This window comes from Melozone crissalis, unplaced genomic scaffold, assembly GCF_028551555.1.
Source record: "Melozone crissalis strain CALT ecotype California unplaced genomic scaffold, PUWL_Pcris_2 ptg000041l_1, whole genome shotgun sequence".
In the NCBI taxonomy this organism is placed as follows: domain Eukaryota; kingdom Metazoa; phylum Chordata; class Aves; order Passeriformes; family Passerellidae; genus Melozone; species Melozone crissalis.
The window spans coordinates 9,535,116-9,562,994 of NW_026535819.1; the positions used below are offsets into that span (position 1 = coordinate 9,535,116).

The following is a 27,879-nucleotide window of genomic DNA, read 5'->3' on the forward strand; positions in this document are numbered from 1 at the left end:
AGGCCAGGCTGCGCTTTCTCTTCCATGGAGGCCCTCACACCACGCTCATGAGCAGCACTGCAGGTGGGCAGGCACATGCACACTTCCAGCTTCTCCCAAAAAATCATTGTACAATCACAGAATATCCTCAGCAATAAGGGAGCCACAAAGAGCACCAAGTCCAGCTTCTGGTCTGTCACAGATATCTTTTCATAAAAATCTTTTCTTTAAGATTTTGCCTTCTAGGAAGATGAGGCTCCAGAAAAAGAATGTAAACAATGGTTATCTGCTGCTGTAAAATGCAAGAGGTGCACCTGTGATTAGCCCATGTTAGATGTGTATAGTTAATGGCCAATCAAGGACCGAGCTCTCTCTGGGACAGAATCAGAGAGAGCTCCTTTGTTATTCATTCCTTTCCTATTCTTAGCTTCTCCTTCTGAGAACTTTTCCTTCTTTTTAGTACAGTCATAATGTAATATATATCATAAAATAATAAATCAAACCTCCTAAACATGAGGTCAACATTCTCGTCTCTCCCTTCATCCTGCAACCCTTGCAAGCCCTGTGACACTGGTCCTGCACAAACACCTCACCCTGTCCCTCAGAGGGTTGTCCCAATGCCTCTTGAGCTCTGGCAGTTGGGTTTTCAAACTCAAATATTCATGTTTCTCCACAAAAAAACCCACTTTGCACTTGAAGGGCCACCTGGCAGGGCTGGAGTGGACCTAGGGGAACTGAGCTCCAGGGCAGCAGAGCAGCCCCTGAGCCAGGCACAGCACAGACCAGTCATGCAGCAAATACTCAGCCACACGTATGAATCTCAACAACAGACTTTGGGTTTTGGTTTCAAAAAATTCACAGTCGTCTGGGGTGGGGTTTCAAAGTCAACATCAGAACAGGAATCAGGCACCCCAACCCTGCCAGGGTTTAATGCAGCCATCATAAAATTCATGTTCAGACTGAAACTGTCAGCTCCTGATGCTTATCCAGCTGCCAGCAAAGCCTTGGAAAACCTCCTGGTACCACTACCAGCAGCTGGATCAGGCTCTGCCTCCACAGGCAGCTGTGCCAGGCCCTGCTGTCCCAGTGAGGGAACACGTGGAGCTGAGGCCTGGCTCTCCAGGGTGTCTGTGCTGCCCCAAAACCCCTGAGTGTGGGCCCAGCTTTACCCCAACTGCATCACTCTGCTCGTGGGGAGAGGTTTGTGTGAGAGCCAGTCCTGCCTGGGAGCTGAGTGACTCAGCAGAGCTCCAACCTCTCTCCAGGACGTGGAGATCCCACCTGGGAGTTTGGGTGTGAGTCCCAGCCCAAGCCATGGACAACAGACTGGCCTGAGCCACCCAGGCTGCCCAGGCAGCCCCTGCTCCTTCTGGGCTGCTGCAGGGTCAGAATGTGGGGAACAAGACCCTGAACAGCTTCAGGGATTCCCTTGGTGTGTTTTGTGAGCATGATTCCACCTTCAGCTCAACACATCAAGAATTTTCTCCACTCTTGCTGAAGAGCTGGGTGTCTGAAATGCTGGCTCCTCAGCCTGAGAGGCTGTGGAAGGACAGATTTTAAGGAAAGGGGAAGGAGGCAGGCAGAGACTTCAACGAACAACCTAAATTTAAAAATCACCAGGTTCTCTTCACCAACCGTCTAAAAATAAAAAGTAGAAATCCCCAGCAGCTGCTGAAAGTCCTGACCTGCTGCTGTACGACCAAGGTCCCAGGGAGAGTGCCTGTCTGTCTGTCTGTCTGAGAGCTGTTTGTCTCCCTGGCAAGAGCTGCTCACCAGGAACATTGAATTTAGGCTGTGGGCTGGGCCAGTGGGTCTGGGAACAACCCCACCCCAGCAGAAGTTGGGGTTGAAGATAAAGCTTTGCTGGCTCCTACCCGGTGCCAACAGCGCATCTGAGGAACTCAGGCACCCTTAAACACCTCTGCTAACATTCAAATGATTAAAAGCAGTCAACACCTCATTGAAAACAACAAAAGCCCATTAGTTAGCATCAGAATGTAATTAATTGTGCCACGGATCAGGGTTAAGCACCTTGTGGAAAACAATACTCGGGTGTGTGGGTGGTTTCAGAGAATGAGTTTTGTCAAGGAGACTTGAAACTGCACCGCTTTGGCTTTGCTCTCTCTCTCTCTTTCTGGCAGCAGTGCAAAGGGGAAAAATTATTATCAACAGGCCACGGGCTGAAAAACACATTTAGCAGCCCAGCTTACCAAGTCAGACTCGTCTCCATCCTCCTCCTCCTCCCCTGATTCTACAGACTCTTGCTCTTCCTCAGACTCGCCATCATCGATCTGCAGCCACCATTTGCCCAGGAACAGAATGGGTCAGTCAGGTCGGGTCTCCCAACACAGAGCATCCCCCACACCCCTGGTGATCCCAGCAGAGCATCCCCCACCATCCTGCTGTGCCCACACACACCAGAGCACCCCAGCCCCAAGCTGCACATGCACTGAGTGAGCCCAGTGAGCTCCAACCACATCATGGAACACCCGTGGGGATGACAGAGAGAGGAAAAAAAATTCCACTCCAGAATAAAGTTTTCCAACTAAATTTCAACTTTTTTGATAATCCCAAACCAGCCTCATGCCTCTACTGTGTATCAAAATTTGAGGGGAAAAAGCAATTGGATTATTTTAGTGCTTTCCCAAGCAAGGCTGGGAAGATGTTTCCTATTGGTTCAGGAAATCCCAGAACCCCATGGTTGGGGTTCTGCAGAGTGGATCCCAGAACTGTGTAGGGCTGGAACTGGGGGGGAGGTGGGGAGACCCTCAGAGGTGCAATGGGAAATGGTCACAAAGGGCCTTTCTACCATTGCTGCCATCTTGCAGGTGAAAAAAACCCTAGAAATTGCTTCAATCCATGCCCCTCCATCCCTGCCACCCCATGCTGCTCCCCAGCCCCAGCAGGGCACAGGAATCACCTTCCTGGCGTTGTCTGCGTCGGACGCGCTGTCCTTGGAGGTCCTGTTGTCATCCCCAGGGAACATGGCTGCCTGATCTGCTCCATGATCATCTTCCTCTTCCAAATCATCCGAGTCCTCCTCCTCAGAGTCCACATCTATGCTCTCCCCGTTCACGTGGGGGCTGCCATCCCCCAGCTCCTTGTCACTCTGCAGGTCACCCAAGCACACGAGACACAAAGACAACATCAATTCCTGAGATCCATCCCAGATTCCCCTCTGTGCCTGGAGCTCTAAAGCTGGCTGTGTGTCCATGCAGAGCTCCTGCCATTGTCACCTCACCCTGCTGGACTTGGGGACCACAAGGAGCCACTGCAGACTCACATGGTTAGGGGAGGAGAACTCCATTGAAGCATGGAGGGATGCAGGAAGGTTTCCAGGGAACGGAAAGGGAAGTTACATCACATTGAGATTTTCATATCACTCCTTGAAATCCCAGCACTGTTCTCCTTGAATTCTAAGCCCAAAACTTCAGGGCACAGCTTGCAGCAAAAGCAGAATTTCATCAGGAGTGAGTCCATGTCTAAACTTTTATAAGTACTCAAGTGTTTTTCTGTACAGCCTCAGGCACCAACATGAGACATTGAGGACCAAAACAAAAAGGGGCCTGCTTGAAATCTCTCCAGTTGCCCAGGATTCACAGACAGAAGTGAAACTTTCATTGGGAAAGGTTTGTTTAGCAGCTGGTACCTGAACAGCCCCTCTGGAACAGTCATTCCCAAAGCAGCAAGGCTGCTCTGGGCAGCCAGAGGGAAGAGGAGACTCAGAAGGGAAAATGTTGATCCCAACAAGCCAGGACACCCCTGCACCTCCACATGGGTTTGGTGTCCAAAACAAGGGACATGGAAGTGACAACAAACATGTGCAGTGAGCTCAGTGCTGCCCTTACCTTGGCACCCACAGAGGAATGAGTTATGCTCTTGAACATCTCTATCATTGTTCTCTGTTTTAACACTTTGGTCTTTTTCTTGGGAACCAGGCTATAGGTTCCCATTCTCCGCTTTTTCTTCCGAGATACTGCAGCAGCTGCAAGAGAGGAGCAGAGGGAACCCAAAGTTTGCTCAGGAATGAAAAGAAGGGACAGAGAACAGGGGAGAGGGACTGGGGACAAGGCCTGGAGTGCCAGGACACAGGGAATGGCTCCCAGTGCCAGAGGGCAGGGCTGGATGGGATATTGGGAATTGGGAATTGTTCCCTGTGAGGGTGGGCAGGCCCTGGCACAGGGTGCCCAGAGCAGCTGTGGCTGCCCTTGGATCCCTGGCAGTGCCCAAGGCCAGAAATAAATTTAAAATCTTCAACAGGCTGCAAAACAACTGCTAAATGTGACTTTTTCATGGCAATTCTGCTAAAAGTTTTTTTTTTAATCAAATTAAGTCTCATGCAGTAAGGATTTATTTAAAGGCATATGCAGCAATGATAAAAAAGCAAAAATTCCCAGAAAGGGGTGAAAAGATCTCTCATGTGTATAAAAATATTACATCTAAGGATTGTAATAAAAAGGATCAGCACCAATTTTTAAGTCAGTTTTCTCACCACCTTAGCTAGATAAAACAGTCCCATCTTTGCTATTCTTATTAAACAGGTTTCACCCACAGTTCGAGAGAAGCACTGAGAGCAGAATGCCTTGCAAAGGGAACTCCAGGATGCAGTTGGAGCTCCCTGTGCTCGCACGTTGTGGGCTACAGGCTGGACAGGGCTGGGAGCACCTGGGACAGTGGGAGGGGTCCCTGCCATGGCAGGGTTGGCACTGGGTGGGATTTAAGGTCCCTTCCAACCCAAACCTTCTGTGATTCTATGAAACCACACCTGAGGGCAAAACCTGGGAAAACTTCCTAGTCCAACAGATTTATTTACAAGACAAGCAGAAGATGACACACGGATCACATAGACACCTTCATGCCAGGGCTGCCCAAACCCTGAGTGCCCTCTGCACACTCCTTCTGGCCCCTCCATCAGCACACACAGCATCCAATCCTGAAATTATCCTGCATTTGGCAGTGCTGCTGGTGTTGTGGAAGGCTGAATGGAATCCAATTGCTCAAATTGAGACTGCAAGGCCAACAATACCGACTGACAATGGAAGCAATCTGACAGTAACTGAAGAACACAGGGGGGGGAAAAGGCACCTTACATAAAGAGCTGTTTGCCATTTCACCTCATTTTACACCTCCTATGGAAGTCTGTTTGATTCCTTTCACTGCTTTGATTGGGTCTTAATTTGTTAAGTCTCCCTCTTGGCCTTCTAATCAAAGCAGCCATCGCAGCTCCCTGCCTGCTGCTGACTGAGGTGAGTGCACAGCACAGGGATGCTCGGTGCAGGCTCTTTTAGGAGCTGCCAGCTTCAGCACCACTGGTATTGTTTGCACTTGCACAGCCTGTTCCTCGGAAGCGTTTTTTCATCTTCCACGGTAATGAAATTTCACCAGAATTTATGAAGAGACCACTTAAAAAATTCTGTGAACCCAATTAATTTTATTTATAAGGCTGTAATTCTTGGTAAGCAGCTGTGGAGATATTCAAAGCCCTACAGAACTGATAGAAACCTCTCAGAACATCCCAGAGGAAAAGGGATCAAAGTGTCTCCTCTAAGAAAAGGAGAAAAAAGGGAAGGGAACCCTGGAGGAGACTGAGTGGCAAAAAGGTATTAACAGACTTTTAACCTCCTCATCTCCCTCTCAACCCCACAGCTTTGGGAGTTGGGAGCTGTTCAGGATTCCAACATTCCAGCCCTTCCCTTTACCTGTCTGTGCCTTGGTGGTGGCCACATAGCTCTGGTTCTGAGGTAGTGACTGGTGAAGGCCCGGGAGAGAGGGCAACGCCAACGGCTTCACAAAGTCCAGCATGTTCTCAAACTCCTTCTCCTTGGATTCCTTCTGATCTCTGCTGTCTCTCCCATCTTTGGGGTCTTTACTTGCATGCTGGAAAACACAAAGGCAAGTTAAATTGAGTTTTTGGATTGAAGAATTTTAAAAAAATAGGAAATGAATTGAATTAATTTCTCTTGACCAAAATCTCTTTTATTTGAGGGCAGGAGGAGCCCATTCCCAGCAGGAGCACACAGATCAGGGGGCTTTGCCCAAGCACTGCCAGCCTGGCTGAGTGGCTCCCCAGGGCTGAAGGTTGTGCAGGTGACAGGCAATGACAGAGGTGATGACAAGGAGCAGGCTCTGCTTACACAGCACTGGGTGCCTCTGGAGAAGAGGAACCAACTCAAGCAAAGCACTTGGTCCCTGTCACACCAAACATGCTCAGCAACTGTTCTAGAGGAGCAGGCAGCAAAGGAAAGGGATTTTCCTTTTGGACAGCACCTGGCACCACTGAGCCTCAGCAAAGGCTCCCCTCTAGCCCAGCACACACCAAGCACAGCCAAAGCAGCTCCTTCCTTGACACTGAGAGCTGTCCATGCTCCCCTTAACCCCCTGTTCCCACTCCAGCTGCTGCTGTTCCAGCCCCCAGGCAGGCTCCAGGCTCCTGCTGCAAACCAAAAGGATTTTAGAGTTGTTCCTGCAGCTCCTCACAGGCACCACAGCCACTCACACCTGCTCTGATCTGAGCCTGTACCCAAGACAAAGTCAAATCCTGCACCTCTGGTTATGAAAGAAGGGTTCCTATAGCTGCACAGAGAATCATTTAGGTTGGACAAGACCTTTAAGGTCACCAAGTCCAACCATTAACCCAGCAGGGTCAAGTCCACCCTCAGCCATGTCCCTGAGTGCCATTTCTCAGCTTTTGATGTTGCTTCAATGTTTTCCTCCTCTAATTTAGGAAACAATCCCCTTCCTGTGTGTCTAACTCCATTTCATGTACCCTAAAAGCCTCAGACAGAGAGGTCCAGACTGTGTGTGTGTTTCCTTTTTCCATCGGTGTTTATTCTTTAAACAGCCATGGCTTGGTTTGATGGAGCTTTTATTCCTGTGCCTTTTGTGTCAAGTGTGCCAAAGGGAAGCCAAGGTCAGGGCAAGACCCCTCAGTCCAGTTCACTGAAACATTTTCCTGTCCCAGCCCAGCAAGGAGGTGCCTGGTGAGAAAGGAAACACATGGAGGAATGAAACAAAGTCCCTGCTGGTCCTTCTCTGCCACAGGGTCAGCAGACATTGGGGTGGCAGCTGCCTCTGCTGGGCCATTTTACACTGGATTTGCCCTCTGGTTTATCCCACTGCATCCAGCTGGGCAGCAGGCAGGTCTGGCAGAGCAAAACAAGAGAACAAGCAGCAGAACACAAGGAAAGACTGAGAGAATTGGGATTGCTCAGCCTGGAAAAGAGAAGGCTCTGGGGAGACCCTTTGTAGCCTAACAGTACCTGAAGGAATTACAAGGAAGAGAGAAACTCTTCACAAGGGCACAGAGTGCCAGGAAAAGGGAATGGCTTCACAATGAAAAAGAGCAGGGATGGATGGGAGATTGAGAATTAGGAATTGTTCCCTGTGAGGGTGGGCAGGCCCTGGCACAGCTGTGGCTGCCCCTGGATCCCTGGCAGTGCCCAAGGCCAGGCTGGACATTGGGGTTTGAAGCAATTTGGGACAGTGGGAGGTGTCCCTGCCATGGCAGGGCTGGCACTGGATGGGCTTTAAGGTCCTTTCCAACCCAAACCATTCCATGATTGTAAGGTTTAAGTGCTGCTCCACTTGCAAGAAAATCTTCTTTACAGGACTTGTGAAGCAAGAGCTGAAAAAGCCCAGCAAAAAGAGGAATGCAGGCAGAAGCAAGGCTGGAATAAAAAGCAGGAAGCAATAAAAGCACTCAGGTTCAGGCAGGCAGCCCCAGCCACTGCTCTCCAGCAATGTGACCTTGGGAACAAACAGGGAAGAGGCTGATTCCCCTCATCAGGCTGTGCCACGTGTGTGGTGCTGGCAGAGGCAGGCCCAGCAAAGCCCTAATGATAATCAGAAATGACCCACAGCAAAAGGCCATCAAAGTGCCAATGATTCCTGCAGCAAGCCCATAACTTATGGCTCAATTGCCACAGCTTTTCTAAAAGGGCAGCAAGTCTTGGATTAAGGATTTCAAAGATGACAAATCCACCACAGCCTTTGATATGTTGTTCCAATGCTTAATTGCTCTCACTGTCAAATAATTAAATGCATTATGTTTTTGCAACTAAATTAAAAAAGCCCTGTCTCATCAGAACCTCTCACTCCCAGGAGACGCTTATGGACCAACTTCTTTTTTTTTTTTTTTTAAACTTTCTCTTCAATAATTTTAATAGAATGAGCAAATTAATTGGCCTTAGGATCATTTTCTGGATCACCCCTGAGTCTGCTCCCAGTTGTTCTACCCCTTCAAAAATGCACGTCAGGAGTGCAGGGCACAGGATGCCAAGAATAGTCTCAACAATACTATTTATACCTCTTAAAAGTCCTGAGTTTATAGATCTAAAGGTTAACAGTAACTCTTGGCTACACAATTATTCTGAGAATTCCCAAGTCCCCTGATATATCCAATGCTTTCCATTTCTAACTTAAAATTAGAAAAATGAGCTTGGGACAGGCAGATCTGACACAAGTGTGAACAAGGGCTGCATTTTTTGTCCTTTAAGTGCAGTTATTTGCAACTGGTCTCTAACAAAAGGTGCTGTTACTCCCAAACACCAGGAATTCACACTCAGGCCATGCCAGGCTGCTTGGAAGAACACAATCCAATGTTTAAATTAAAAAGTATTATGTTATTAGTTTAGGGTTTGTCTCTGCCTCTATAATTACAACAGAGAAATAAATTTAAAATCTTCAACAGGCTGCAAAACAACTGCTAAATGTGAGGTTTTTCATGGCAATTCTGCTAAAAAGTTTTTTTTTAACTCAAATTAAGTCTCATGGAAGAGAGATACTTGAAGATACTTAAAGATTTACTTGGAGGCACATGCAGCAATGGTAAAAAAAAACAAGAATAACAATAATTCCTAGAAAGGAGTGAAGAGATTTCTTGTGTTTATAAAAATATTACATCTAAGGATTGTAATAAAAAGGATCAGCACCAATTTTTAAGTCAGTTTTCTCACCACCCTTCCTGGTTCTCAGCTACATAAAACAGTCACATTTTTGCTATTATTATTAAACAGGTTTCACCCACAGTTTGAGAGAAGCAGAAGGAAACTCCAGGATACAGTTTGAGCTCCCTGTGCTCACGTTGTGGGCCACTGGAGGCCAAAAAAGGACCATAAATGAGACAGAAAAAGAAATACAACACCAACATCTTCATTTCTTGCAGCTTCTCATGTGGTATCAGCTTTGTGTAGTGAATAGTGAAGAATTTGGGCAGATATTCCAGCATTTCCAGCAATGGTTGTGCCTGGAAACAGCAAAAATGGGAACCACCACTATGTCTAACTTCTCTGTGTGAAATACAGCCAAGAAAATGGGCTAGATTGGGGCAAGAACAGGATATTTGATGTGTTTACAAAAATTAAACTCAAGTGCTGTCTACATTTTAACAGGATCAACCACATTTCTATTATTGGCACTGAAGTCCCCGACAGCAGCAGGGGGAAGTTATTAAAATGGCAAAAGACAGAATATCCTCAGTTGTTTTGGTTTTTCCCTGAAAGCAAAACTACAGAACAAACCAACCTCAGTAATGGACTCTCATGTTGGCTCTATAAACTCCACAGGACATTTTTACCACTGCCCAGCATTTAAAGGGTCTTTCCATCACTAAAACCAGCAAGATGGGAGAGAAACCAGAGTACTGATGGAAGGACACAGGCACAGGTCCTGCCTGGGAGCAGGGCAGCTCTAAGCACTGCAGAAAGGCTCCCGATGCCTGAAACCACCTCAGGCTGAGATTCTGGGCTCCCTTAGTCCTGTGCTCTGCAGGACTCTCATCTCCAGCACACAAAGCACAGCCAACAGGGCAGGAGGAGTGAGCTGGGCAGCCCTGCCACAGGGAACAGGGCAGCTGGATGGAGAGCTCTGCCTCCCCATCCACCAGCAACAGGGCCAGGAGATTTGTACCAAGGCACTGCCTTTGAAGAGCACAAAGCAGCAGCTCCCAGGGGGATCTGCCTCTAACAACTGGTGAGTGGTGGTTAAGCAAGAAATATCAGTCTGCTATAAAAAATTGATCACAAGCAGATGATAGTGCCTGTAGGAGCTGTAGTGGTGCTGCTCTGCCTTTGCTGCTGCAGGATTGTGGTTTTCACTGCTGAATTTCAGCAGCCTGATCAAGCCTCACCTTGGAGCAACAAGCCTGCAAGGCTTTGCTCTTAGTCTAGATCAGATTAATGATCTGCTGATTATTATGTGCCCATTAGAGGGGGAATTACATGGTGACTTGGTTACAATTACACTGATCTGAATGCAGTCACATCATGATTTAGGCAGCCAGGTAGACTGAGCTGAAGTGAAGATGTGGCCCCAAACCAGCACGCAAGGGGTGTGGATCTCATCCCCATCCCCTCCTGCCCCAAGGCAAGGGAGTGTCACACATCAGTCAAACCGAAACAGGGAGCCCAGGGCAGATGTGCCACCAGGGCTCCTGACCCCACCAAACCCCTCTGCTGGGGCCAGGGCCGTTATTTCTGTGGGCTGTGGTCAGAGCTGGGGCAGCACCTCCAGCAGCAGCAGTTCAGTATCAGGTTAAAGCACTGCACAACAGCCTTCACTCTCACTTCCCTCTGCAGCAACCCCTCTGTCGAAGGAGCCCAATGGCAGCACTGTCACTCCTGAAGGAGGTTCCCCGTCAGGGAAGGGTCTGGAGGGGCAGTGAGGAGCAGCTGAGGGCTCTGGGGTTGCTCAGCTGGAGCAGAGTGAGGGCAGAGCTCCCCGGGGCTGCAGCTCCTCCCGAGGGGCAGCTCCCATCTCTGCTCTGGGACAGGGACAGGAGCCAGGGCACGGCTGGGGCTGGGCCAGGGCAGCTCAGGCTGGAGCTCAGGGCAAGGCTCTGCCCCCAGAGGGTGCTGGCACTGCCCAGGCTGCCCAGGGAATGGGCACGGCCCCGAGGCTGCCAGAGCTCCAGGAGCCTTTGGGCAGCGCTGCCAGGGGTGCCCAGGGTGGGGCTGCTGGGGGGCTGGGCAGGGACAGGGGCTGGGCTGGGGGATCCCTTCAGTCCCTCCCAGCTCAGGACATTTTGTGATTCCATGATATTTATCTCTGCCCAACCTCACACACACCAATTTCACTCTTTCAGTCCAGTGGAGCACACCTAGACACCCCTCTGGAGCAGGTCCTGGATGGACCTTCTGAGTCCTCCCCAAGGACACAATATCCCCATTATCACCATCCCCATTAGGCCCTGTGTAAAAGCATCGGGGGTAGCACAGTCAGGACAGATGGAGACGAGAGATCTCTGCAGCCAGGGCTGGACCTTGGGGTTCATTGCAAAGGGCCTGGGTGCAGGGCCCTGCTGGGAGCTGCCAAACACAGCTCAGAGCAGGAATGAGAGAAGAGAGGGGGAGAGAGGATGAGAGGGTGAGAGAGTAAAAGCAGAAGAGAGTAAAAGGCAAGAGCTAAGAGTAATTACAATACCATAAATCTTCTTCTGTGTTGAATATTCTAATTCTCACTAACCAATCTAGTACAAGATACAAATCCTATAGCATTTACATACAGCCTATAAGAATCATTACATTACCATACTGTGTTACATTTTAAACCCTAAAAACTCCTCTTTGGGCCCCTTCTGCCAAGCTGTAGGGTCTGCTCTGCCCCTTGGGCCTGTCTGCAAGCAGAGGGTGTTGTTCCATCAAAAGGGGATCACCTTCAGCTGGCCACACCATTGTTTTCCAGTTGTTCAGTAACTGAGGGATCTCAAAGCTTGCTTTCATTTCAATCTCATTTATAGTTTCCATATTCTCAAAATCTTATGCCAGACAATCACATTTATAAGGCTTTCCTGTTTCATCCTCCCCAACAGCCCTGCCCTTTTGCTTTATGTTTCCTGTACATGGGAGGGTCAGAGCTCACTGAGCAATCCCAGACCCCTGCAATCCCCTGTTGCCACCTGCCTGCCCCAGAGATGGCCACAGGGTGTTCTGCAGGCCAGAGGCTCCTGCAGGGCAGCCCCAGCCCAGGCCAGCACAGCAGCACCACAAAGGATCCCAGTTTAAAAGCTCTGGGATCAGGTATTTAATGGCACTGCTACTTAAGGGAATAGTTTGATGAACATTGGTAGAAAGACCCACATGAGCAAAGCATCTCCTGCTCCAAGCTCTTCCTCCCTGCCCACATGGTCTCCCCCAATTAAATTGGCACCTGGCATTTTGGGGACACACTGTGAATCAGGCCAAAACACTCATTTAAAGGATTTTTGCACTATTTCATGACCCAGTCCTCTGCACAGCATAAAAAAATACCACCAGAGACACACAGCCCAAACTCCAGCCTTGTGGTCACCAAGGAAAGGAACCACAACTTGGGATTCCCAATTCATCCATCTGCTCCTCCTGTCTCCAAGCAACTCTGGGATGCTCTCACTACCTCTACCATCCTTTATCCCTCATGTTTTACCGAAGTTCAGCTCAGCAGCTGGTTCCCAAGCAGGAGGAGCCTTCTCCAAGCACAGCACACACACACGGACACACACTTGCCTTTCAGTCTGCTGCCTGGCCCTGCAAACTTTTGGGTTCTTAACAGGGCTGTAACATGGATTAGCAGTGAAAGATTCCATCCAAAAGGGCAGTGCTTGTGTTACTGCTCTGTTCAGAAGGGGAGCAGAAATGATGCTCTCTGCTCAAAAACCTTAACATGCGACAACATCAATTAAAATTGTCACCTGTTTCAGATTCAGCTTTGATCCCAATTCAGGAAGCAACTCCTAAACAGAAAAGAAGCTGGTTAAATTGGTGAGAAAATTCTCTCCTTCCTTTCAGAGACCAATTCACATGTGCAGGAAAAGGTTACCAAGGTCCCCTGACACCTATTGGATTACACAAAACAATTTCTTGGCCCCAGCGGGTTTCTGCAGGAGCCAGGGGGAACAAATGTTCACATTTTGCAGGCAGCAAAACACCTTCCTCCCCTCCTCCTCCTCCTCCCAGGCAGAACAGTTCTGCAAGAACAGTTTCACCAAGAAAACAGCAATGCCCTAAAAAATACTAACCAAGCAAATTCCTGTGTTCTGCAATATCAGTTCCTGGGTGATTTCCACAATTTATTTCCTAGGATACAGCACCTGATTTCACAGAGGTTTTTTAAGGGGAGAAGGTGTGAAGGTTGGTACAGGAAAAGCTCCTGAGCTGAGGAGCCTCCTCTAAGCAGCTCAACAAAGAAATAATTGGGACAGAAAAATGACAGCTTAGCAAGGACTCTGCTGCTCTAAAGAAAATAGCATGTAAATTCCAGAGACAATGGGGAAAAATGAGGTAGTAATTATCAGGAAGGCTGAACACACAGATGTTTCATTGTCTTGCAGAACTGAGATCAGATCTTGGGTTCCCATTCAGCTGCAGAGGCTTGAGCAGAGAACATGGGAACAGCCTCTTCTCACCACCCTTCCTGGGAATGTGGCTTCTCTCCCTATTTTAAGCCCAAGGCAAATGCCCAGAGGAGCTGAGGACAGGCTATGCACTTTCTAGAGCAGTCCAGCAAGTGCAGGATTTGGGTTTTTGAAGCTGCTTTTGTCATGTGAGCAAAGAAGGACCAGCAGCCCCATCCCAGTGAGCTGTCCCAGCACTCCCAGAGCTCCCCAACACCCCATGCCACTTCCCAGACACAAACCTTGAAGCCCAAAGGGTTAAATAGAAATATTCTTCTTATATATCATAAAATATGAATGAGGGAAACGCTCCCTCCCAACCCAGCAGTCACCCTTAGGAGGGAATTGCCTCTTTCAATTGCTCAGCCCCATGGAATCTCTCTCTGCTAAATCCCACCAGGGTCTGGGGGTTTGCCCGGCCTAATTCCAGTGCAGAACAGGGGGTTGGAGGCTGCAAAGCCTTCCCTGGGTAGGAGACACCCAGATGGGAGCTGGATGGCAGCTGGGCTTCCCTGTGCAAGCCAGAAACACAGGCAGGGTGAGAGCAGAGGGGAATGAGGGCTCAGGGGGGCTGGCTGGGAATGCTGGCAGGCACCTGTGGCTCCTGCCCCTCTCCTGAGCCTGGTGCCCACAGGTTTGGGATCCTGCTGTGCTCTTTGCACTCCCAGCTGCTCCCAGAGCCACAGGTGGTGCCACAGCCACGGCTGGCCAGGTGCCACCCTCCCTTTTCCCTTTTTCCTCTCTCTTTCCCTGCTCCAGACCACAGGGACTCCCAGCTTTGGGCCCTGCACACCTCACACTGCTGTGCTGAGAGGAGGGGACATCTGAGGGCCCTGTGGATCTGCAGGATCACAGCACCAATGCATTGCACCGACTTGACAAGGCTGCAGCAGCTTCCATGCATTTCTGGGAACAATCCCATGGCTCCCCCTTCCCTTGACTCCCAAGGCTCACCCTTCCCAGGCTCCCTCCACCCTCAGACACAGCACAATGAGAGGATCCAGCTCACTGTATTCATATAAAGCATCACAGGGATGAAAACTGCTTACAGTGGAGCTCTGCCTGTTGCAGGATCTATTCCCTACCTCTGGCCAAGAACCAAGAAAAGAACCAAATTTGTCAATAACCACGACAAACAGAGGCCCATTTCTGTCCTCTCCACTACGACATGAATGAACCAAATGACATTTCCTTATGCCTCCAAAAAAAGAAAAAAATTTAAAAAAAGCAGGGCTCTGCTTTATTAAGTGATGGTAAATCCACCCTAAGGATCCTGGAGAGAACATTTCCCAATGACATGGAGAGAAAGCATCATCTCTTTTAGCCCTATAATGATTCCTACAGCAAAGCAATCAAGTTGCCTCACAGATCAGCTCCTTGACAGCTTCTGAGCTTGGGAGGAGCCTCAAGTTTTCATGCTAGGCTTAATTTCCTTTGGGTTGACCTCAGAAAAAATCTCATTTGTTTCACAAGCAGCTCTGGATATCAGCAGAGGTTGATGAGCAATAGAGCCATGAGAGAAAGGCCATTTAGTGTCTCACACAGATCTGCTGGAGGAGGCAATTGATCAATTATATATTTAGAAATGCATTGGGGATGGGAACTGGTGTTGCCATGTGACCAACTACTTTAACATTTCTGTCTGGTGGAAGAGAAAAAAATAAAATAAAAATAACTAACTAACTAACTAACTAACTAACTAACTACAGATATAGATATAGATATAGATATCTATATAAAAATATAGATAAAATATCAATATAAATATAGATGCATATATCTATAGAAATATATAAATAAATATAATATATTTATTTATATACATATAAAATTGTGTATATTATGAAATTATACATTAATTATAATATTATATTTTAAATAAAGTATAATATAAAATATATAGATTAAAAATATAATATAGACAAGAAATATATCTATTTATATATCTATATAAAATATAAACTATCTTTATAAAAATAAAAATAAGATAAAAATTAAAATTAAATTAAAATTTAAATTAAAATAAAAAAAATAAAATAAAATTTAAAAATAAAAATAAAATATAAATAAAAATTAAAATTTAAATTTAAATTTAAATTTAAATAAAACAAAAACTAAACCAAAAATAATAAAACCACCAATCCACTCAGCAGGCAAGCTGTGAACACCACGTGTTGCCATGCAGCCAGGTGTCCCCCAGACCCCCAGAGAAAGCCAAGAGCAAGCCCAGCAGCAGCAGCAGGAGCAGCTCTGTGCTGGGCAGGTACATTACCAGGCTGGGGGTGGGTTTAGGCATTGTCTTCCGTGCTCTGTGCACCTTGACTTCAGCATTAGCAGCAGGGCCTTTTTTAGCATCCATGTCCTTGCTGCCCTCCCCGAGCTTGCTTGGCATCGTGGCTTGGAGCTGGGCAAAGGACCCCACAGTCCTGCCTTTGCCTGCTCCTCCAGGCAGGGTTTTTGCAGCATGGCCAGTGAGAGAAGCAAAGCTGGTAGTCCTTAGAGGCTGCTCCTGTGCCATCTGCTTGGTTAGGATATATCCATTGCTCCCTGTGACAGAAGTCTGTGTGAAGTCATTTGCTTTCAGATGGTTTTGCTTCCCAGGCTCGCTGTCCGAAATGCCATTTTCTGCTATCCTATTTAATTTAGTAGAAGAGTCCTGCTGGCTCACTTTCGTGTTGTCCTGAGTGTTTTTCGCTGGGTTTGGGTGGCCCCCACCCTCGCTGTGCTCACAGGAACCGTTGGTTTCACCATCCACTGCCATTTTTGGTTCCCCCACTTGCTTTTCTGTAGCGCTTTCATCTGCAGCCATGGCATTAAACCCTGCAGGGAGAGGGAGGAAGAGAGGAGAAAAGGGTCACAAGTGGGTTGAAACCCCAAGGTTGAAACTCCCATGTTGTACTCCAAGCACAGCTACTCACAGTGCAAGAGCCACCACGCCTGATGTAAATCACAGAATCCCAGAATATTTAGGGCTGGGAAAGATCTCCAAGATATCCAACCATAGATCAACCACCACCACATCAATTAAAGCACAGTTTTACTTGTCAGGCTGTTCCCTCACCCACCTGCCCAGCCCTCCTGGCTCCTCACACAGTGACATTTGGGGTGGTGGCCCAGGTGACAGCAGTCACTCCCACCTGCCTGAGTTGCAGATGTGGCCATTTATTCCCAACAATGGATTTTTCAAGGTAAATATTATCTCTGGCTTTTCCAATAACTGCATTTATTGCACCATATGTCAACACCTCACCTGGCAAACAAAACTCTGCCCCATCTTGCATCCGGATCTTTGGCAAAGCCCTTCCCAAAGCCAGTCTGACACAGAAAGGCTTTGCTGGGCTGTCCCAGGGAGCTTTTATGGCCCACACACAGCCCAGCAGCCAAATGTCACCCCCACATGTAAGCCCCATCAGGGCTCTGCTGCTACAGGAACATCCCAAGGAATAACTCCCTGTATCCCAGCTCTCCTGGGAATGTTCTTCAGTGGGAATTGGCTCTTTCAGCACAACAAAGCACAACAGGTCCAGGATTCATGGTGTCTTTTCAGAGGGAAGAGCAGGAGTAAACACAGGAGTGAAGTGTGGTAAATGCATTTTTAGACTGAAATAATTCTATGATTCAAATGCAGCAAGGTTTTTGCAGCCTGACAAAGCTCACACACAACAGTGCCCACATAAAACAAACATTTCCAACATTTCCCTGCTCCTCCATCAGTGACTTTGTCCCACCCAAGATTTCAAATCCAAGCTGAAAAATCCAACTAGGAATGTCACATACTTGCAGAAAAAGTTTCTGACATGACAACCCAGCAGCTCCCCAGGCACCCAGGAGTGATAACAATTCCCTGGCATGCTCAGAGCAATGATTACATCAACCTGCTGTTAGGGATTCCTTGGCTTGTTTTCCTTCCAGAGAGCAGACAGTTATGAAAAGCAACACGAGAAGCACAGGGAGAGCTCTGTCAGAGCAGGGGGGATTGGTTCAAACCAGCTCCCACCAAAGCAATTTTCACCTACAGGATCCAGAGAGCCTGGAGTCACACTGGAGGAACAGCCAGACCACTGGGTACCAGCACCTCATTTCACACTGCCCTCAGAGCACAAACAGGCAAGGAGAACATTCTGAACAATATTCTGAACAACATTCTGAAGCCCAAAACCAAGGCTGGAAAAACTCCCAAGACCATCAAGTCCAACCTGTGATCGATCACCCAGCCCAGAGGCCTGAGTGCCACCTCCAGGTGTTCCTTGGACACTTCCAGGGATGGGGACCCCAAACCTCCTGAGCAGCCCCTTCCAAAGAAGAAATTCCACCCTGAGCCTGCCCTGGCCCACTCTGAAGCCATTCCCTCTCCTCCTGTCCCTGTTCCCTGGGAGCAGAACCTGACCCTCCCAGCTGTCCCCTCCTGTCAGGAGCTGTGCAGAGCCACAAGGGCCCCCTGAGCCTCCTTTGCTCCAGGCTGAGCCCCTGCCCAGCTCCCTCAGCTGCCTCACAAATGTCACTTCTGACCTGGCAAGAACCTGGGGCCAGGCTAACTCATGAAGGACCACCAGGACCCTGGGATGACAAGTCCAGTGTGCCTGGAGCAGCTCCAAGCAAAGGCCAGCAGGGAGGAGACCCAGCACCACCCAGCTCACCAGAACAGCTCTTCCCAAAACCCACCCAAATTCTCTTTCCATTTTCATTGGGAAAATAAAAGTATCCTACTTTTCCTACCCTTTGTTAATGCATTTGTTTAGTCCATCTTAATAATGGAATCACAGAATATCCTGAGCTGGAAGGCACCACCAGGATCATCAATCCAGCCCAGCCCCTGCACAGATCCTCCACCAACCCCACCCAGGGCATCCCTGGCAGCTCCTGGAGCTCTGGCAGCCTCGGGGCCGTGCCCATTCCCTGGGCAGTGCCAGCACCCTCTGGGGGAAGAACCTTGCCCTGATATTTGATATCTCTTTCCCACTGTGTTGACCAGAAAGATTTGGGTACAATTCCTGCCCTAGGAAGCTCTAGCAGCTCTATATTCTAAAAGTGATGCATTCCAGTATCTCAAACAACCTTATAATTCCCTAAACTTTCTGATTTTTGGTGCCCATCTGAGATTTAAAGACATTTCCAGCAATCTGAAAGCCTTCCTAGGCCTGGTCAGTACATGTGAAGCATCCAATCCAACCCCTGGCTGGACACCTGGTCAGTGCTGGACCCACACCAGGCTCTCAAAGGCCTCCTGGAGCACCTCACCCCTCCAGCCTCAGCCTGCCCATCCATTAAGAGGGGAACAGCCCCTCTGATGCTCCTGATTTCCAGCTGAAAGCCACAGATGTTGGGCACAAAGCATCTTTGCAGTCTCTCCAAAGCCTGAGTGGTCTCTGTGGCCATTTTTCCTGCTGAGGAAAAACTGCACTAAGAGATCCATTCCCCCTCATTCCAGGAAACCCAGCCTGGGATTGCCTCCCACATGGGCTCTGCTGGCTCACAGCCTCCAGAGAGAGCCCCAGAACATCCAAACATTGCTCCCCAGGGTTCTCTGGAGCACACAGAGACACAAACCTCACCTGCAGGAGCAGTGACTGAGGGTTCTCCAGGCAGGATTTGAATTTATCACCTCCACCTGCTCCCTCTCACACCACCCAGACCTCCCTGAGCACAGAAACAGGCACAAGGGTTTGTTTTTGATAGCAAAAACTCTGGGAGAAGATAAAGTGCTCCTTTTTTTCACTGTTTTATTTAACTATTTGAAAAGCTGTGGGCAGAGGGAGCCACAACTATGACTTTATTCTTTCAATTCTTGTTTCTCTTTCTGCATTCAGGGTCTTTAAAAGGCCATTTAAGCAATTATTGCAGCAAAGTCAGTGCCAGGAAAAAAATGCAAAGCAACAAAAAATAATCTCTGTAACCACAGCTGGAGGTTTCTAGAGCTCAGCTTTAGCACCTGGCTGAATGAAGCCTTCAAGATTTGTTGATTTAAACACTGTGCTCTCCCACCAGAGCAGTCAAACAACTTCAGTGGCTGCCTATGAGATAAACTGAGTAAGCAGAGGGCAAGAATTGCTCTACCTGCCATGAAAGCAACCAAAACAATGTGAATTAGAGCACTGCCCTAGGGAAAAAGTTACTGCATTACTCCAGAAAGCATCACAGGCTTTATGAAAAATCCATGAGGCTGAAATTAAAATCACACACACACACACACACACACACACACACTCTCTCACTTATTTCCCTTATTGTGAAATGCAATCTGATTGACTGTGGAAGTGGCACCAGCTTTCCAAACCTGTGCGAGCAGAGGTTTGATACAACAGAAATATGGAACTTCACAGCAGAGACTGAGAGAAACCACAATTCCCTGAGACACTGCAAGCAGGATCCTCCATTTCTTTGGAGTAAAACCCCTCCATTCTCCCATTCCCACTTCTGGCAGCCCCAAAACAAACCCATGAGCAGTTGGGAATGGCATTGTTCCCTCCACACTGAGCTCTGGGCTCCTGCAAGCAGCACCAGCCCAACATCCCCACCTCAAACCCAAACTGAAGATTTGCCCTTGGAGCATCAGTTTACATCAAGAGCAGCCTCACAATTTGTGTGGCTGGGTTTTCCCAAGCAGGACACCTGATCTGGTGACAGGAAAAGAGGAATGGCCATCCCAAGCTCACCAAGGGCACCTGCACAACTCAAAATATTTCACAGCTTTGCTGAACTCTGCCACAGGCAGGGATGGGCACACAGACCAGAGCCAGCAGGAGCCTCCCAGTGACAATACTGAATCAAACAGGAGCTCTTCCACAGCTCCAGACACCTGAAGAAACACTTCTTCCTGACATGACCTTTTCATCCCTCCTTTTTCATTCCCCAAAAAAAGCTTCACTGAAAACCTGCTAAAATCCTCATTTCAAACACACCTCGTGGCAGTGAGTTCTCCCCTTGAAAATGCTGCTCAGCAGCTTTTCTGCTCCTGTGCTGCAAGTGCAAGGGAATTATAAACCCAAAGTTTTTATCTCTCTAAAACTTGGTGACTTTATAGCATTCATCCCTTCTAAGTAGGCCAAAATTAGGTTTTCTCTATATTCAGTTTTCTCTCCAACTCACAGCTATTTAATCTACAACCATTCTTTCTTTAGTTAAAAAGAAATAAAAGGTAAGAATTTCTACCCTGCATCCATGAAGTGTAACCTTATTAATTAGAAACATTCCAGTTTTTTCAAAGCTTTTTTAGGCATCCCTCATGCCAGATGCAGCAGGAAAATCTTCTCCCATGGACCCCAGCACTGCCTGAATGCCCATCTGGGCTTGGATTCATTTAAAACAAAGGTTATTTAAAACTCAAGAGATCTACTGGTGATTTTGAAGTTGATACCAAGTAAATACATATTATTTAGGGGCTGGGTACATTTTAGTAACCCAAGGAATTTAAGACTTGGGAAGTTGGGCTATTCCACCATCCCTGTGACTCCACATGGCAAAGAACACCCAATAATAAATTTAAATCCCTGCTCTGAATTAACAGCTCCCTGAGAGCACTGCAGAGCTCCCTGCCCTCCCCAGGCTCAGGCAGAAGGGTCAGGCTCAAGTTTTCATCTCAGAACATCACAGTTGTCCAAAATGGAATTAAAATTCCCTGAAAGAAAACAGACTCTGGTGAAAATAGGAGAAAGCAGACCCTGATGAAAGCAGGGGAGAAGCTAAGGCAAGGTGAGACCACCTCATCTAATTTTAGGTGTCTAAAAGGCATCTCAGACTCTGGGGGCCCCTAAGTCACTGCTGCAACCAACAGAGAGAACCCACAAAAAGGCAACACAAAACCCACAAAAGCAGCACAGGCTGACTTTAAAAAGTGATCTTTGGACAAGTTCACCCCAGCCTGGACCATGTCTGACCTGCCTGCTACCATGTCTAAGCAGAAATGAGCTGGATTAATTCAGAATTAGAATGATAACTTCAAAAAAAACCCCAAAATTAGGTAAAATTAAAGCCACCTCTGCTCTCCCAGCCCACATATTGGTTCCTCTTTGCCTGCTGGGGTTTCCAGCCCTTTCAGCAGAGCCAGACGTGGCTCCAGTCCTGCCCTGGAGCTTGCCAGAGCTGGGTCCAGCCTGCCAAAGCTTATCAGTGGGCAGAGGCTGTCTAACAGATGCATTACTGTCCCCAGCAGCCATGCTGGGCATGACCTGAGGGGACACAAAACCTCTGTGGGGACCCACAGGAACCTCCCATCTGAAGGAGGCCAGATATCAACTCAAAACTCAGTATTACCTGGACAATGCTCTGAAAAAAATAAAAGTTTAAATGTATTTTTAAAGCTTGGAGTTCACTGCTCTGGAAACAAAATAAGAAAAATGAGCCCTTGTACTCCAGGCCAAATTGCAGCCACCAGGTCTGAGGGAAAAAGAGAGTGAAAAAGAAAAGAAATAGAAATAAAAATATATTCTATATATAATATAATAAATATAATTAATATAATATAATATAATATAATATAATATATATAATATAATGTAATGTAATATAATATATACTCTCTATATATAATATATTCTATATTATATTTTTATATAATATACATAATATAATATATTCTATATTATATTTTTATATAATATAAAATATATTCTATATTCTGCAACAAATGCACTACTATCCTATCTGGAATTTTTACACATTTTTCTGAGCATCTTGGTGCTGAGAAATCTCTGCCTGTGGGATTTTCCCTGCATTTCCAGAGCCCTCAGCACAGCCAAGAGGCTTCAGCTGCTGCAAGAGAAATGTTTAATCAAAGACACGGCTTAAATGAACTTAGCTTAAATGAACTAAGCAAAGACAGAGCTTAAAGGGAAAGCTCAGGATTTGGAAGTGCAGACCAAGAAGTGCATACAGCTGGATTTATACACACTCACATCTCACAGATGTTCTACCTTAACCATCCTTAAAACACCAGAAATCCCACAGCCTTTGATTCAATACCCAACTGTCCTGCTGGATAAAAGTGAGAAAAGCACTTGCTTTTAATCTTTGTTTTACAGCACTTCCCTCCCCTCTTCCTCCTCCAACAAAAAGGAAAGCTGCCAAGCAGAGAAGAGCCCAAGCATGAAGATGCTGGGGCTGAAACCACACAGAGGAGGGAGAGGGGGCAGCTGGAGACCCTGAATCCATTGGGAAGGAAAGCATCCCCTCCATCAATGGATGCTGGAAGCCACCTGAGCAACCTGACCCAGTGATGGCATCTCTGCCCATGGCACTGGGTTGGAACTGGATCATCTTTAAGGTCCCTTCCAGCCCAAACCAGTCTGGGATTCTGGGACTGAAGCCAAAAAGCAGAACATTTTGAAGCCAAGAAATGCAGACAAATGTGTTTTCAGGTAAAAGTTCCTCTCTGGGGTGAGTTATTGATGGTCTTTTCTTGCCCCCAAGCCCTTGTGAAGATGGACTGGTGTCCAGGTATTTCCAGACTCAGATGTCACTCCTCCCTGGAGCACTGTGACCCTGCACACCAAGATGCAACACAGGAGAAGCAAACCAGAAAAGAGGAGGAATCAACTTCTGCTGGGAGTGCTGAGCATTGGGGTTCCACAGGTTGGGTTGCTGGGATTGGCCAGTGGGCTGGGGATGCTGCTGGGGACCCAGAATCACAGGGACCTCTGGAGAGCACCCAGCCCAAGCCCCTGCCAAGGCAGGGCCACCTGGAACAGGTGACACAGGGACATGTCCAGGTGGGTTTGGAATGTCTCCAGAGAGGGAGACTCCACACCCTCCCTGGGCACCTGATCCAGAGCTCTTTTCCCTTCCTCAGGTTGGGGTGGAACTTCTTGTGTTTTAGTTTATGGCCACTGCTCCCTGTCCTGTCACTGGCACCACTGAACAGAGTCTGGCACCATCCTCTGACACCCCTTGGGGATGTTTATGTGCTCTCATCAGATCCCTCTGAGACCACCCTGCTCCAGACTAACCACACCCAGCTCCTGCAGTCTCTCCTCACATGAGAGATGCCCCAGACCCCTCAGCACCTTTGGAGCCTCCCCAGCAGCTCCTTGTCTTCCTTAAACCAGAATTTAACCCAAAACTCCAGATGTGGCTGAGTAGAAGGGAATCAACCCCCCTGACCTGCTGGCCACACCAAAACACCCTCCAGCCCTCCCTTGGCCCCCAGGGCACAGCTTGACCATTAACAGTTAAACTGGCTCAGCAGTTCAAGGACTCAGAGCAGGTTACCAGCCTCAGGAAACTCCTCCATCCCTCTGCCATGGTTTGGGGTCACAGCCCAGCTCCTGCTCCAGAGCTGCCCCAGGCACAGCAAGGGTCCCAAGCCCAGGGAGTGCCTGGTGCACAACTGGGTGAACATGTGAAATCCTGCAGCATCACTTTGCTCTGCCTGGCCTCCTGCTGGCAGCCTCAGCAGGGATCCCAGTGCCAAGGACCTGAGGAGAGCAGATTAGTCCTTCCCTCCTTTCAAGATGCCATCCCTGCACCTGGGAATGCAAAGGCTGCTCAGTGGAAAGCAGCACTCCCTGTGCTCACAGCAGCTTCCTACCTGCAATAAGAGGAGAAAAAGGGAAAAAAAAAAGGCCCCTCCAGGAGTTTAAACCCCTGACAGTCTCTCAAAGCAGGCTGAAGTTTATCTGAGAGCAGTGACTGTGCAGGTCTCACCCAGCACTGTGGCTCTTGTAAAGCAGCTGCCTTGGGTGAAGATTCAGAAGCACTGGAGCAAATGGAGAATTTCCTTCCCAACACCCATTCCTGCTCCTTTGTGCTGCTGCTTTCCTGGAACTTTCCACCCCTGGGCTTGGGCAATCACAAAAGGAGTGGTTTGCCTTGAAAGGTCAAGGGAGACACAGAGCTGGGAGTGAAGCACACGAGGAGCTGAATTCACTTGCAATCCCTGCAAAGAAACCACTTTTTAATAGTTTCTCTCTGAGTCAGACTAAAGACAATATGGCCTAATAAAAGCTTTTTTCCACTCATCTCCCATGTCCCTGCCCCCTTCCCCCACCCTGTCAAAGGGAAGTATGGACCTAAGCTTACACCCACATGTGAAACTGAACTGGAACATTTCCCATGGACCACAGAGCAGCCTCATCCACAGCTTTTTTCTATCTGTGTTGAGCAATTTTACACAGACAGGGACACTGAGCCTAGTGAACAACTTCCACAGGCTGGCACTCACCCCAAGAACTGGAAATGAAAGTGCTGGAATGTGCAAAGAGCTTGTTCCTACAAACACATGTCCCATTTAGAGCTCAATCATTTCTCTTTATCAGGATGAAGGCAGAAGAGGAGAGCCCAGGTGGGAACCACAGGGGATTTCTGCAGCACCTCCCTGCTGAGGAACAGAGAACAGAACACCACAACTGCCCACACAAGGGCCTCCCACCCACCAACAACCCATGAGGTGTCCCAAATGAAGGCTGAGGACCAGCAGGAAAGGTCCACTGCCTCCAAGCTGCACATCAGCGAGGGCCAGGATGGATGGGAGCACCTTGGAGCACCCTGGTCCGTGGTACAAGGTGGAATGAGATGAGCTTTGAGGTCTGTTCCAGCCCACACCAGTCTGTGATTCTGTGACTATCAACTCAGCTCAGCTACTGCCCCACCCTTCCCTGCAAGAGACCTTCATGGAGATCTCCACCAGGGTGATGTTCTCCACTACAGCTGACAGGCCTTGCTTGGGGTCAGAGCCCTGAATATCAGCCCAGGCCTCAAGCTACCCGAATTTCCTGTCTTGTGCTGGACTCAGGCAAAACTCAAGTTTGTGCAGAGGTGGAACTGGTGCAAGGCCATTCAGAGGAGGTGGAACTGGTGCAAGGCCATTCAGAGGCAGCAGAGGAGCTATGGGATGTGCTAACACAATTCCACCAGGGACCTGACCTGCCCTCAGCATCAGCACCTTTCTAAGGCAGGAGGGAGTGAAAAGAGGGGGAAACGGAGCAATTCACAGTGAGCTTTAGTCAGCCTTTGGATCTGCAGCTTCAAGTTTTGGAAGTTTGGATGCCAGGTTAATATTGTCAGGTTACCTGGCAGGGTTTTTTCCCAAAGGGAACAGGATCCAGAGCAGCTTCAGTCACACACTGCAGCCATGGCTCCCACCAAACACACCCTCAGCAGCCAAACCAAGCCAGTCTGTGCCACTGACAGGGATATTCAGCATCATCATCCTCCTCACTGAAGGGAAATGACTGTTCAAGAGAACTGGAAGCTGAGACTTCAGGGTGCTTTTCCAGTCCACACATCCCAGCTGATTCCCCAAGGCAGGAAACTGTGCTCAAAGGAACTATTCCTGCAAGCCTGCTGGAATGATTTCATGTTCATGCAACAGTCAAAAATGTGCATTCTGTGCCAGCACTAAACACTGTTATTAACAGGCTTTTGGGCTGTGAACCAAGGTTCTGGTGGTGATGATGCTCCCAGGATCCCAGCTGGGGAGCCAGGGGCACAGCAGCACACACACCACGGGCTGTGACACTCCTGGTGTGCCTGGGGAGGCAAGGACACTGCAGAACATTCCAGAAGAACTGAGATTCACATTCAGGAGCCTCCTCTCCCTGGGAATAGAGACTGGAGTGGTTGGAATTTCAGCTTCACCTTGTGAAGCCTCAATACTGCCCCTGCACAGGGAGGGCTCTCAGCTTCCCTCTGACACAGCATTTCCTCCAAGTCAAAGCCAGTCAAGAGGCACAAAAATGTCTCTTCCCACCCTCTTTTGGATTTTTTACCTCCACAGATTCCTGACACCTTAACATCAACCAAGAGCTACACAAAAAAACCTTTATAATCCTGAGCTAAGAAAGGCAAGGGATCAAAGCTTTGGGAGTTTCCCCAAAGCAGCACAACCTCCCATCAGCACCTCCTGACACCTCAGACTTTGTCTCTGCTCTGCCAGACCAGAGGTCCCTGTGCCACCACTGCTGGCAGCAGGATTCCTGTGCTCCCAGTTAATATCCAAGCACCTGACACAGAATTCAGTATTTCTGCCTGTTCTGAGCTTTACTTCCTAACTAGAGCAACTTGACAAAACATTATGCTGGACAGAAAAGAAAGAAAAAAGCAATGCTGTACTCACACACAACTGAATTAAGTCCAAAATTTTGCTTCTAGATAAGAGTAGGGATTTGGATGGGGCCAGTTCAGTGCTTTTATAATGCTCTGTTATGGAAAGGAGAACAAAAATATACCAAATCCCTGAAGAGCTGTGAGAAGTAACTAGTCCAGGAATAATAAAAAATGGAAAGAAAGGAGGGAGTTGGGGGAAAGATAAAGGGTGGTGGGTTTTTTTTCCGTAATCCCACTGACACATTTATTAAACCCTTAGATTTGTGTGCATGTAACTCACAGACAACCCTGCAGGAAAAGACTTTGTCAATTGAACCTGTGCTGCATCCTGCACAGTAAGAGCTGCAGAACCCCCACAGGAGCCACGAGGTGTGGGGTGTCTGAGCCCTCCAGCCACCCTGCAGCCATTGGAGCTGCTCAGAGAAACCCAGAGCAAAACAGAAAGTCAACATTCCTAGAGGGAGGAAAAGGTCACGGTGGGGAGGGATCAGAGTTCAGCTCAAACCAGGCACACACAGGAAGTTCAAAGTAACTCCTGTGCACTTCACACCAATGCAGAAGTGAAAATTAGATCTCCTTCTTCAGGGGAGCAGTGAGGGATGGACAGAAAAGCAAATCTGCATCTCCAGTGGAAGAGCCCTGCTGAGAACAAACACAGGAGAAGGGAGCCTGTGCTTGTGGGAGCACAGCTGAGCTGCTGGGGGCACTGAGCACATCTCCAACCCCCAGTTGTGTCCCCATCTGTGCCCACCTCACCAGCCAGCTCTGACCCTCAGCCAGTGCTCACCTTCCTCTTTGTTGTTGGTGATGTCTTTCAGCAGCTCAGTCTTCATGCAGCCGTCTTTCCTTGGCTCTCCCTTGCTCAGCACTGCTCGCTGTGGTGGGGGAGAAGAAAAAACAGAAACATCAGGGTTGAGCTCAGTGCTCAGACACACACGGTGCATTCAAAAGAAGAGACAATCATGGACACATCCTGTTTACAGCGCAGCCAAACCTCCCTCTGCAAAATAAAGGCTGCCAGGAAGCTGCCACCAAGGCACAGGTCACAGATAAAACACGGCAGGGCTGGCCCAGGCTGACAGCCCCAGGAGCACGGGGGCTCCAGGCTGTGCCCAGGGCTGGCACCTCCCAGCTCAGGCTTGGATGCAGCCAGACAGATTTTCCCAGTGCAACGTGCCTGGGAACCCAGCTGAGTCCATCTGCGTGAAAGGCATCTCGAGGAGGTGACTCTGACTCCCCCAAAACTTTCAGATCTATCAGACTTCTCACTACGACCTCATTTATCAACAGTTCCAGCCCATGTGCTTTTGGTGGCTTGGTTGGGTTTTTTTGCAGCTCATTCAAATGAACATCCAAAATTGCAAACCATCACTCAGCTACAGCTACCTCCTCATTCATAACATCCATGTTTATTAAAGTTAATGAGCTCTATTTTTAATTCTGTGGAAAGCAATTTCTCTTTTTCCTCCTCTTTAAAAAAAAAGAAAAATTACATA

General features: G+C 48.2%; 1 protein-coding gene across 11 annotated transcripts in view; it reads right to left on the minus strand.

Moving 5' to 3' along the window:
• The window catches only part of LOC128942077 (histone-lysine N-methyltransferase EHMT1-like), a 120,014-nt gene that overhangs the window by 37,347 nt on the left and 54,788 nt on the right, over positions 1 to 27,879 (minus strand). For 9 of the 11 annotated variants that reach the window (XM_054284289.1, XM_054284291.1, XM_054284290.1 and 6 more), the window contains exons 2-8: positions 27,171 to 27,258; positions 15,618 to 16,165; positions 12,644 to 12,685; positions 5,679 to 5,856; positions 3,828 to 3,964; positions 2,900 to 3,088; positions 2,190 to 2,270 (exon numbers count right to left, since the gene is read on the minus strand). In XM_054284289.1, the coding sequence (XP_054140264.1) occupies positions 2,190 to 2,270; positions 2,900 to 3,088; positions 3,828 to 3,964; positions 5,679 to 5,856; positions 12,644 to 12,685; positions 15,618 to 16,165; positions 27,171 to 27,258 (1,263 nt within the window). The remainder of the gene's footprint in view (positions 1 to 2,189; positions 2,271 to 2,899; positions 3,089 to 3,827; positions 3,965 to 5,678; positions 5,857 to 12,643; positions 12,686 to 15,617; positions 16,166 to 27,170; positions 27,259 to 27,879) is intronic. The other 2 variants (XM_054284295.1, XM_054284288.1) reach the window with 1 other exon arrangement.